The sequence below is a fragment of the Monodelphis domestica genome, chromosome 8, assembly GCF_027887165.1.
Source record: "Monodelphis domestica isolate mMonDom1 chromosome 8, mMonDom1.pri, whole genome shotgun sequence".
Classification (NCBI taxonomy): Eukaryota; Metazoa; Chordata; class Mammalia; order Didelphimorphia; family Didelphidae; genus Monodelphis; species Monodelphis domestica.
The window spans coordinates 12,577,468-12,590,439 of NC_077234.1; the positions used below are offsets into that span (position 1 = coordinate 12,577,468).

At 35.1% G+C, this 12,972-nt stretch overlaps 1 protein-coding gene across 1 annotated transcript in view; it reads left to right on the top strand.

Annotated features, from left to right (window-relative positions):
• LOC130453537 (arylacetamide deacetylase-like) overlaps window positions 1-12,972 on the top strand; it is a 30,624-nt gene that overhangs the window by 13,137 nt on the left and 4,515 nt on the right. Inside the window, exons 2-4 of the mRNA XM_056808655.1 lie at window positions 2,396-2,603; window positions 9,633-9,702; window positions 11,850-12,021. Coding sequence (XP_056664633.1) covers window positions 2,396-2,603; window positions 9,633-9,702; window positions 11,850-12,021 — 450 coding nt within the window. The remainder of the gene's footprint in view (window positions 1-2,395; window positions 2,604-9,632; window positions 9,703-11,849; window positions 12,022-12,972) is intronic.

Below are 12,972 nucleotides of genomic sequence, written 5' to 3' on the forward strand. Positions count from 1 at the left end.
AGGGATAAGGAAGGTTTGTAGCAGGGTATGGAGGAGTTGAGGGGAGAGAGAGAATATAGCTCGGTGAGGCAAAAGAGAGAGATGCCTCCTGCTGAGAGGAAACAGCAGGGGTCCAATAAGGACTGTTTGTCGTTGAATGACTGAACTGATGTTCAGCTCCCTCTATGCCCCAGAAAAGATAGTCCACTTATCTGACTGTGAATTAAAATAAGATAAAGTTTAATAACCAGTTGAATTGGAGAGGTATCAGGAAAGAGGGGCAAGGGATGTCCCTAAATAAGGTTGGAGTCTTCCTCAGCTTTGGAGCTAAGGCCAGGCCTCACAGGCTAGTGGAGGGTTTCTCCCACTCCTGTCCTCTGCATTAGTTTTGTCAATTTCAGAATCTTAGCAGTAGACAGAAAGCAACAATAAAGTCTGATCTTCAGAGCTGGCTGTGCCTGAATCTTTGAACTGAACCAAGTAGAAGCACTCCTAATCCAGACTGGGAAGCCAACACTCCTCCCACCTCCAACAACAGGAAGGAAGGAAGCCCAGCAGGAAGGAAGTGCTAGTCACAAGACCCAACTGCCACTCCCAGTTGCCCCTTCCCCCACCAACTGTCAGCCTTGATTTCCCTTCCACAGAAATAACAAAAGATTGAACATCAATCCTAAATGATTGCACAGTTTCTCTAACTCAAAGTAGAAAAAAAATCTGATTAAATTTGTGAAACCATGAAATTATATCCTGATTTAGATGTTCCCTGATTATTGTCTCATTGTCACACTCTGAGATATTGGGAGGATTTTAAATAATTAATAGCAGATAACAAGGTTAAATTCTTTACTGTTTGTTAGTGTCCAGAGGTATCTAAAGACATTACCATTCAGACTGAATCTTACACACCAACACCTTAGTTATACCAGCTTTAAACTAATAAAGACTTAATACAGTGCTCATATATTTCACTGATCTAATGCCCTGGTTGAGAGGAAAAGGCAGGAGCAAAAAGCACACGGCATCCAAGCAGATCTTTAGAGCACAGAAGCTTCACTTGGCTTCAGGTAAAAGCCACAGCCAAGTCCTACAGCAGTTCTCACTTCCATTTCTAAGGTGCCAAAGCCAGACTCGGGATTTAAATATCCCTGTTCCCAGTGGAAATCAAGGAACTTCTTTCACCTTAGCAAGGTTGTTTCCTCCAGTCCCAGTGACAGTCAGACTGCAGGAGCTCATGGCATTTCCCTTTCAGGAAGGAGTGATGACACTGAGGGAGGGTCAGAATATTATATCAGAAAATTTAGATCAGAAGCATATTAAAAGTCCCAAAGCTTTTCCTCCAAACCAAAAACATCCTCCTTTGCAGCTTAGGGTTCGATTCTTGCTATTTTCATTATGCTTCAATATCAATCAGGGGCATATTATTGATCTGTTTAAGAATAATTAAAATGTAAACTTACAGAATAAATAGTAGATTCAAGAATGTAGCTTCCTTATAATTCAAATAATCTTAAATGATCTAAATTCTAGAAAAATTTTGGCCAATTGCTGAAAACCCCAGAATACACACACACACACACACACACACACACACACACACACACACACACATACACACACACACACACACACACACACACACCTCCAGATTATAATTCCTCTGCAGGTATAACTTGATAATTCACAAGAAAAGATTTCCATAAAATAAACAAAATTTTAATTATCTCTCCCCATATTTGCTCTCCCTAATGGAGACAGGGTTAAGAATTTTAACTACTTTCATGTATTTTAAGCAAATAAAGAAGTTTAAAGATATCTCTTCAATTTTCTCCAATAAAAATACTTAATTCATAAAATAATTTTAACACATTAATTCATCCTCTCAATAAATATCCTAAATAGCCAAATAAATTCAGAATAAACTAAATGTATCAAAATTAGAATTTATAATGAAAATTAAATTAAAATTCAGAATAATTCATTAGAAAATATCATGACTTTTATAAATATACACACATATATGATTTCTTTAAGAGTTTAATTCATAAATTGACAATGTCTAAATTAAAGAGAAATATATCTTAACATTATGTCTTTACAGTGTTTTACCATATTGTATATTACCATAAACAGTATTTCAGCATTTAAAATATTGAAAACATTTAATACATTTTCAAATAATCTTACACAGAAATACTTTATCACATTTAAACCATCTATAAATGATCTAATATAAAGAAATTAAAATCCAGCAAAGAAAAATAATTAGATTTCATTAAAGAAGTGATAACAAGCAATTTTTTCATCATTACTTACATTGAATCCCAATTCAATAAAAGAATCAATTTTGCTCAATAAGAAAATACACTTCATTGTCCATGTCACAACTGTACTGTTTATTGTGTTTTTTGGATATTAGTCAACACTTCTGGAAATGCTGGGATTTCGGCCTTTTGTACTCTCAGATTTACTTAAAGTACCACCAATCTCAGATGAAAATGTCACAGTGACAGATACCCTGTTCAACAATGTTCCAGTCCGTGTCTTTGTGCCAAAACAGAAGTCATCTACACTGAGGAGGGCTGTGTTTTATGTTCATGGTGGTGGCTGGGCTACAGGAAGTGCTGGTAAGTATTTTTCTTAGGGAACTGACTCTTGGAGTGGCCAATGCATTTCAGTAGCCTTTGAATCAGTCAGTGTTTTGTACTTAAGAGATAATTGAGTGGATCATGGAACAAGAAAGGAGAGAGAAGTAGAAGACAAGAGAAGAGAGGGGAGAAGAGAAGAGAAGGGAGAAAAGGAAGGAAAGGAGAGACAGGGACAAAAAGGATGAGGGGGAAGAACAGGACCCAGGTAGCCCCTCAAAGCTTCCTGGGTTTCAATGGAGCCTAACCAAGATACCATTTGATTAATTTGCCAAGGTTAAGATAGCCAGTGTGGGTCATTTATAGAGGATATTAGCTTCTAAGAAGTGGGCACACTGAGGATACCAAATCACCAATATTGTTTCTTTACTAATACACAATTAGAAGAAAGTTGGATTTTAGATGTTTAGACATTGCTGGTGATTCAATGCATAGAGTACTGGGCCTTGTATCAGAAAGATCTAAATTTAAATCCCATTCCAGACACTTCCTTGCTCTATGACCCTGCCTCAGTTTCCTCAACTACAAAATTAGGATGATAATAGCAATGATATTCCAGGGTTATTGTGAAGATTAAATGAGGGTTTAGTAGTGTCTGGCACATTTTAAGTATTAGAATAAGCATTAGTAAATGTTTATTCTCTTCCTTGGTCCTTCCCATCTTTCTGCTTTAGTATTTATCTGCGGCCTGGACCTGTGAATTCACCACAAACAGAAGGGAATTCCTGTAATGGAAATATAAATATAGCTTCAGTGGAGAGGGCATCTTGTGAGATTAAGTGAAACTAGGCCTTCGTGCCTTAAGATTGGTTCCATTTCCCAAATGTCCCATTACCCATTAGATTCCAGAAACAAATGGTGCTAGAGAGAGAAATTTGGAGTCAAAAGACCTGGGTTCAAGTTCTCTTCTGCTCTTTACTTCCTGTTTGACCTTGAGCAGTTACTTTTCCCCAGTTTTCTCATCTGTAAAAGGAGAAGATTGTAGTCCATGGTCTCTGAAGTCCCTCTCAGCTCCAAACCTAGGATCTTCTGACTATAACCCTTTTTTGCTCACCAGTGCTAAGAACACATAAACAACACTGTATATGCTATTCCTTTTTTTTTTTCTAGACTACTCAGATGAACAGTTTTAGAGTCAGAGGACTCTAAAAGGAGTCTCTAATCCTGACGTCCCAAAGCAGCGTTTCTGCTGTATCATATCAGCTTTAGTTGTAGCCTCAATCCAAAAATTTGGCTCAAAATGCAACCAGATTGTCAGGCACCAATTTGCATTTGAAGGATTCTGACTACAATGTTTCAAAAGAAACTTTTCCAGAAGGAAAGAGAGAGCAACAAACTATGGCTTATTTTTTTTTTTAACATTTAAAAGAGTCTTTACTAGTTACAGTTTCATGTTGCAGCTTTTAAATGAGTGGTTACTAGTGGTTAGGAATAGACCAAAGATCAAGAATCTAGGCAGTCAACCATGTTCAATGTGGAGAGAGGTCCCAGAGGTTAGTTGCAATTTCTATTTCTCACTTTATTGATCTCCTCCTCCTGCCTTCCCATCAGGTCCTGTAGTAAATCATCCCTAAGGCTGTGGCATCAGCCTGAGTGATCCTCCCAGTCCTGTCCCTTCTGTTTGGCTTTCCTCATGGATTCCCACAATTTGAGAGTTGGAAGGGACCTCAAGTGTCTTCGAATCCGACCTCTCCATGAAAGGAATCCCCTCTTTGATATTCCTAAACTGTGATGTCTAGTCTAGTCTCTTCCTGAAAAACTCCAAAGAGAGAAAAATCACCAACCCAGAGCAGCCCATTCTAATGAAGGCAGCTCTCATGATTAGGATTTTCTTCCTGACATTGACCATAAATTAATGTCTTTCAGTCTTTCAACCATTGCTTTTGGCTCTGGCTTCGGGTAGAGGATAGAACAAGATCTTTCATAATATCCATTCAGATATTTGGGAGGAACTACAATGTTCCCTCATAAATCTTTGCTTTTGAGGGTCTTACTTTTCTTAGCTGAACAATGGGAGGATTGGACTCAAGGACCTGTACGATTGTGTCTAAGATTGTAAGAAGATATACTTGTATTCAGGAAATGTGGGTTCAAATCCCAGCTCAATTATTAGAAGCTATGTCATTAAAATCAAGTTATTTAACATCTCCTAGTGCAAATTTTCTCTCTGTAAAATAGAGACAATAATATCTGCACAATTACCACACACAGATTATAGGAACAAAACAAGATGAACTGTAAAGCACCAGAGAAATATCAATTATTACACCCCTCTTGTAAAAATAATTTGAAAGTTGGTAGGTCCATCCCATTTGGGTCAGTGAACTAACCTCAAAATTGAATAGCTACAGTAAGCTCCATTAATAAAATCCCCTTTATCAAAAGAGATTGGTACTTGCTCTCCTCTGTGAATTTAAAGTCTTAGAATTTCTTAGGAAATATTGAGGGATTAAACAAATTGACCCAGGGTCACATACCTAATAGAAATAATATAATAATAAAAATGGGATTTGAACCCAAGTCTTTCTGATTCTGTTATCAATTCTCTATACGCTATGACTGTGTTGGTAAACCTATGACACCTGAGTTGGAGAGGGCTGCTCCTTTTCCTCTCTACATGTGTATGAGGACATTTCTCTCATCACCCACACCTCTGCCCATGTTCTCCTTCTCCTGTCTGGGGTAAGGTGGAGGGCTCACATGCAGCATGAGGTTGCAGTTTGGGCACTTACTCTTTAAAAGGTTCACAATCATTGCAGTATACCATCCTTCCTCTACTTGGGTCTGCTCTGTCTTTATTCCATTTTTTCATCTCCATGTGGATTTCTTTGAAATTTATCCAACTACTTATTATATTAACATTCCCAGGTAACTTCCTATCCCACCATCCTCCCTATACTTCAGAAATATATATAATACGGGGGCAGCTGGGTAGCACAGTGGATTGTGAGCCAGGCCTAGAGATGGGGAGGTCCTAGGTTCAAATATGACCTCAGACACTTCCAAGACAGAAGGTAAGGGTTTGATTCCAAGACAGAAGGTAACAGTTTTTTTTAAAGAGAAATATATATATATATATATATATATATATAATAAAGTTATATAAAGCTATGTCTTGTTTATTTCTATTTATCAGTTCTTTCTCTGGAAGTGGACATACACAAGTCATTCTTCAAATAATATTTCTATTGCTGTATGTAATGTTCCTTTGGTTCTCATTTCACTATAATTTCACATAGATATTTCCATTTTTAAAAAAAAGTCCTCACCTTCTGTGTTAGAATCAATATTGTGTATTGATTCCAAGGCTAGAAGAGTGGTAAGGGCTAGGTAATAGGGGTCAAATGACTTTCCCAGGATCACACAGCTAGGAAATGTCCAAGGCCAGATTCAAACTCATGATTTCCCATTTCTGAGTCTGGCTCTCAATCCAATGAGCTACATGCATTTTTCCATTTAAAAAAGAAAAACAACTGCTTTCCATTTCTCTCTTTCTTTTTTAAAAATTTAATTTATTCTCATAAGTCCCTCAGAATTATCCTGGGTCATCGCATTGCTGCAAGTAGAGAAGTCCATTACATTTGATTATGCCACAGTGTATCCATCTCTGCCTACAATGTTCTCCTGTTTCTGAGCCTTTCACTATGCATCAATTTCTGGAGGTCGTTCCAGGTCACATGGAATTCCTCCAGTTCATCATTCCTTTCAGCACAATAGTATTCCATCACCATCAGATACCACAATTTGTTCAGCCATTCAGCAATCGATGGACAGCCCCCTCATTTTCCAATTCTTTTGATACTATAAAACTGCTCGCCATTTCTTACAACACTGTAGTATTCCATCACAATCATATGCCATCACTCATCAAGTCAGTCCCCATTTGACAAATATCCATTCAGTTTCCAGTTCTTTGCCACCAGAAAGAGAACTGCTATAAATATTTTAGAATATAAAGATTCTATTCCTTTTTTCACTGATCACCTTAGGAAATGTAATAGTTTTGTTTTTGAGTCAAAAAGTATTTGCAATTTTATCAGTCTTTGGGCATAATCCCAGATACTCTCCAAAATGGTTAGAACAGTCCACAGTTCCACCAAGAGTGTATTAATTAATGTCCACATTTTTCCATATCACCTCCAAGATATGTAATTTTGTGCTTTTATTATTTTAGTCAATCTGATAGGTGAGGTGATATCTCAGAGTTGTCCTGATTTTCATTTCTCCAATAAATAATAATTAAAAGTAATTTTCATAAAATTATATATAGCTTTGATTTTTTCATCTAAAAACTGTTAATATTTTTGACCATTCATCATCTCTGGAATGGTTCATATTCATATAAATTTGACAATGTTCTTGATATAATTTAGATATCAGACTTCTATCTAAGAAACTGTCTCTAAGAATTTCCCCCACCAATTTATTGCTTTTCTTTTTATCTTATCTACATTAGTTTTATTTGCACAAACCCTTTTTTAATGTCAAGTATTCAAAATTAATTATTTAATATAACACGATGTTTTCTATCTCCTGTTAATTAATAAATTCATCTCATATCCTTAAATCTGATAGATAACATGTTTCCAATTTTTCTAATTTACTTATATCTCCCTTTATTCCTAGGTCAAATATTCAGTTTGATCTGATTTTGATAAATGATGTAAGATAATGAGCTGTATCTAGTTTCTGCCAGACTGCTTTTCAGTTTCTCCAACTTTTTTTTTTTACCAAATGGTGAATCTTTTTTTTTTTTTAAATACAAAGTTATTATAATCTTTTATAAGTGTTTGTTGTCTGCTTTGTTCCACTGATCTACTTGTCTCTTTCTTAGATGGTATGAGATAGTTTTTCAGTAATTACTATTTCATAGTTGTTTAAAATCTAGAACTGCTAGTCTTCCTTCAATTGTATTTTTCATTAATTCCTGTGATTTTCTGTTATTCAGTTGGATTGGTTATAATAATAATTGGATTATGAATATAATATGTGGATTATTATGATAATGAACATTATGGATATAATAAGTGGATTAGTTTAGGTAAAATTGCCATTTTAATTATATTGGCTCTGCCCCCTATGGACAAATAATATTTCTTCAATTATTTTGATCTAATTTTATTTGTATATAAAGTGTTTGATAATTAATTATGTTTGTGTAATTCTCGAGTTTCTTTTGGCAGGTATACTTTTAGGTATTTTATTCTATCAATGGTTATTTTAAATGAGTTATCTCTTACTATCTTTGTAGAACTTTATTTGTGTTCTATAGAATTGCTGGTGATTTATGTGGGTTAATTTCATATCCTGCTACTTTTCTAGAATTGATAATTTGAACTCATTTTTACTTGACTCTCTAGGATTTTCTATAAATATTATCATATCATTGGTGAAAGGAAACAGTTTTATTATCTCTTGCTCATCAAATTCCTTGAATTTATTTTTCTTCTATTACTATTGCTGGCATTTCTAACACAATATGAAAGGATAATTGGTGATAATGTTTCACTCCTGATCTTATAGGGAAGACTTCTAAAACTGCCATTACAGATAATGTTTGTTGATGATTTTAGGTATATGCTTCTCATGTTAAGGAACAACCTATTTATACTTCTGCTTTGGAGTATTTTTCATACGAATTAGTGTTGTATTTTGTCAAAAACTTTTTCTGCATCTATTGATATGATCATATAATTTTTGTTATTGACATAATCAATTACATTAATAGTTATCCTTATATTATACCATCCCTGAATAACTGGTGTAGATCCTGGCTGGTCATAATGTATAATTTTTAATTTTATATTATATATACAAATAATTATTATAGACTTCTGGTTAATATATTTTTTAGGAGTTTTGCTTCTATATTCATGAATGAAATTGGAATATGATATTCTTTTTCTATTTTTGCTCTTCCTGTTTTAAGTGTCAGCATTATATTTGTCTTATAAAAAAGAGTTTGGTAGAATTTCTTCTTTGCCAATTGTTCTCAATAATTTAATACATTTAATAAATATAAAATTATTTTATATTTTAATTAGATGATGTTTAAATATTTGGTAAAATTTACTTGTAAGTCTATCTGGTCCCATTGCTTTTTTCTTAGAAAGTTCTTTCATGATCTGTTCAATTTCATTTCCTAAAATAGGCGTATTTAAATTTTCTATTTCCTCTTCTCTTAGTCTAAGCAATTTATATTTGTATAAATATTTTTATTTCATTTAAATTGTTAAATTTGTTATAATATAATTAGGTATAATAACTCCTAATAAATTACTTTTATTCCATCTTGTTAGTGGTAATTTCAGCCTTTTAACTTTTGATGTCAGTAATTTGGTTTTCTTCCTTTTATAAAACTATATTAACCAATGGTTTATTTAGTTTTTTTCTTCACAAACCTAACACTTCATTTTATTGATTAATTGCATGGTTTTCATTCAATCACCTTTGTTAATCTTAACTTTAATTTTTGGGATTTCCAATTTGGTATTTAATCTGGGGCATTGATTTTTTTCATTTTCTAGTTTTTTCAAATTGTATGCTAGATTTATCGATCTATCCTTTAGCAAATTAATTGATATAAACATTTAGAAATATACACTTTTCCCCCATGATTACTGCTTTTGCAATATTCCTTGGTTTTTGGTTTCTTTTCTCATTATTATGATTTTAGTTAATAAATTTTTTGTGACTTTGTAGCCCATTCTTTAAGATTAGGTTAGTTTAATTTTTATTCTGTATTTTCATAGCTTCTTATTAAAAATAAATTTTGTTGCATTATGATCTGAAAAAGATGCATTTAGCACTAATGTTTCTTAATTAACTATAAAATTTCCATGTCTTAATATGTGGTCAATTTTTGAAAAGGTACTTTGTACCACTGAGAAAATAAGTATTTATTTGTATTCACATTCTATTCTCTCTAGATCTCTATCATATCTAGCTTATCTAAGATTTTATTTTGACTTGTCAGTTCTAATTAGTTTAATCTGATTCCTTACATTTTAGCTTGGGGTCCTTATGATGAATTGGGAAGATGGATGGTGGAAAGGCTCGATGCTGTGGTTGTATTGACTGAGTAAGAATGATTTCAGTTTTGGATGAGATTTGTTAGAATAAAGAGTCCATTACCTTTCATGGTTTGGGCTTTTGTTTTTAATACCTCTCTGCTGATTTTAAGGTATTATGGTGTGTGTGGGGGGAGGCAGCCTTGGAGTTGGGAAGATGTACCATTGCTAAGTCACATAATGGCCACAGAGACATTTCTCCAGTGTTCCAGTGGGGAAGACATCAGCCAACTTGGGAAAGGTCAGACTAAAGGGCCAAGAGTCAGAACTTGGCTGTTGTTTCACTTTCATTTAATTCAATTTGGGGGCATCTAGGTGGTGTAGTAGATAGAGCAGGCCTGGAGTCAGGAAGATCTCTGTCACTTACTAGGTGTGTCATTCTGGGCAAGCCCTTAGTCCTGTGTGTCTCAATTTCCTCATGTGTAAAATGAGCTGGAGAATGAAATGGAAAACCATTCCAGTATCTCTGCCAATACAACCCTATATAGGGTCACAAAGAGTTGGACACATTTGGAAAAAACCATTGAACAAGGACATCTCAATATCTTGGAGCTCAGAGTGTAGGAGAAATAAGAATGAATCCTTCGAATTTGTGCTATCATCTAAGGTGGAGGGGAGTATGTGCAGGTAGCAGATAAATTCTTGGAATTAACCAGAACCTTCCTATCCACCTCAACGTGGTAGACCTATGAGGTGGAAGGAGATTTCAAAATATGTATCAGATGGTTTCAATGAATCCTCAAGTTAGAAACTAGACAAATCACTTGCATTCTTTTGTATTCAATTTCTCCAACTGTAAAATATGAAAGTAGGGTTAGATGGCAACTCTGTTCTTTCCACAGTACAGGAGCTGATTGTTGGATCATAAACGGGCAATCAGAAACGTGCTGAGATTTGGAATGACTGAAGCCAGTGTCTAAAATGAAGTATACTGAAGATGTTTTGAGTAACTCTCATAATGACTCAAACAAATGAAATTTGTCAAAAATGAGAAAGGCAAACTTTCTGACATTAAGTCCTCTGTTCTTTTTTGTTGGATGAGTCCTAGTCAAATATTAAAGCCGTTTTATGTATGTAGATGTATAAGGAAATTTACTTTCTTTCTATAACATATTCAATGGTAAAATTTATTAAATGAATATTATTTACATAAGAAATATTATATGGTGGAACAATAGTCTATTTAGGATTTTTTTTATTTTAGGATCCTATTTTAGGATATTTATGAAAACTTTATTTAAAAATTCTTTTTAGAATAATTCAAATCTCCCCCCCACCTCCCAGGGCTTGTAATTTTAGTCAGGAAACTCCCATTACCAAAGCACCTCAGGGTATTTATTGCACTGCCAGTAGGTATTAGATGTGGGACTTGAACTCAGGTCTTCTGATTCTGTTGCCTTTCAGAAGTCTTTGATAAGGATATGCCAGGCTGTAATTACTTTGTAAACAAACATTCATCACTCGGTGAATTATCAAACATTATATTAAAGGACTTTGTGTGGTGCTAGAATAACATGTAAATACTGAATCAGAACACAGAATGACTCTCACATGGTGAGATGAAAATAATTCACTCAAGAGCCAATAAAGAGATTCAAAGTAATCGAGTTTTCAAGTGTGGAGCCCAGAAGCCCAAGAACCATTTCCTGTCTGCTATATTTTAAAGAGAAATGTGCAATCACCATCCCACCCATTAATTAGCCATCACTCCTAATCCTCCAGGCTTCATGCGCTGAAGTCTTATAATGGGGAATGATGATAAAAACTCAGCTTTTAATGATCATATTTCAATGTACACTATGAAAGGAAAGTTTTCTTCTTAGAGGAATGATTTGAAGAAACACACAGAGGAGACATGTAAGTGGGTAGTTCAGAGATGGGAGGTCCTGGGTTTAAATCTGGTCTCTGAAACTTCCTGGCTGTGTGACCTTTGGCAAGTCACTTAATCCCTATTGCCTAGCCCTTAGCATTCTTCTTCCTTGGAGCCAATACATAGTCTTTATTTTCAAGGAGAACATAAAGGCTTAAAAATAATAAAGAATGCCTATATTTAGTGATGCTTTTAAGTAAAAAATCCACAGAGTATATATTGCCTTTTGTATTGATCCAGAATGCATTATTCTTCAATAACATTCAATAAATGTTTTCTCCCCCAAAGCTACAGACTGTCACCCCAGTATCACTTCCCAACCCAGTTTGAAGACGTATATGATGCTTTGAGGTGGTTCTTAAGGAAGAAAGTCCTTGCTGAGTATGGTGTGGATCCTTCCCGCATCTGTATTGCAGGAGACAGTGCTGGGGGGAATTTAGTCGCAGCTGTGAACCAGAAGGTACCAGGAGAGATTTATGTTTCTTTTTATTGAATGTCCTTTTCAATGTCATGTTCATGCCACCAATTTTAAAAAGTGAAACTGTAAGTAGTGATTATTTCCTTTGAGAATGTTATAGGAATGATGGAATCTATTGTTATTTAAAAATGTTTCCCTTCCTTTTTCCTGATAGATAGTTACTTTTTTAGTTACTAAAATGATAAGGCAAGGGCAGATAGGTAGCTCAATGGGTTGAGAATGAGGCCTGGAGATGGGAGGAATTGGGTTCAAGTCTGACCTCAGACACTTCCTAACTGTGTGACCCTGGGCAAGTCACTTAACCCTCATCACCTACCTCTCAGTAGTCTTCTGCCTTGAAGCCTTCTGCTTTGATTCTAAGACAGAAATAAGGGCTTTATCTTTTTTTTTAAGCTATGGCAATGCCATGTAAGGCATTGGCTTTAGAATGCTCCATAATAAGAATGAACTTTTATCCAGAGCCACAACTAACTTCATAATAAAAAGTATTCTTCATAGTGGCAGTAGGGGAATGTAAGTGTCCTTGGCACCCCAAACCCTCACCTTTCCATGCCCAAAGACCTGAACCCTGATAGAACCAGTTCCTTTGTATTTGTCTTGCCCCTAGAGGCCCCCATAAGAATGTGCTAAAATGAAAACTGACTATCCGGTATAATAAGCTTATAGAAATGTTGCTTCTCCAGACCTTACTAGAAGTGATGAGTTCTGACATACAATGGGGAGGGGGAATATCCAAGAAGAACTCAGAAAGCAAATTATTCTAAAGGCAGGGTAGACCAAGGGGCACTTCATCTGTGACTTAAAGGCATTTCATGTGTCCAAGGGCTGGAAGTTAAGAAGGAGTGACTGCCAGACAGAGAGGAGCACCTGTGTCAAGGCTTGGCAGTGGGAGATGGGATACTGTGGTACTGAGCAAGCCTTTATTCATCTTTC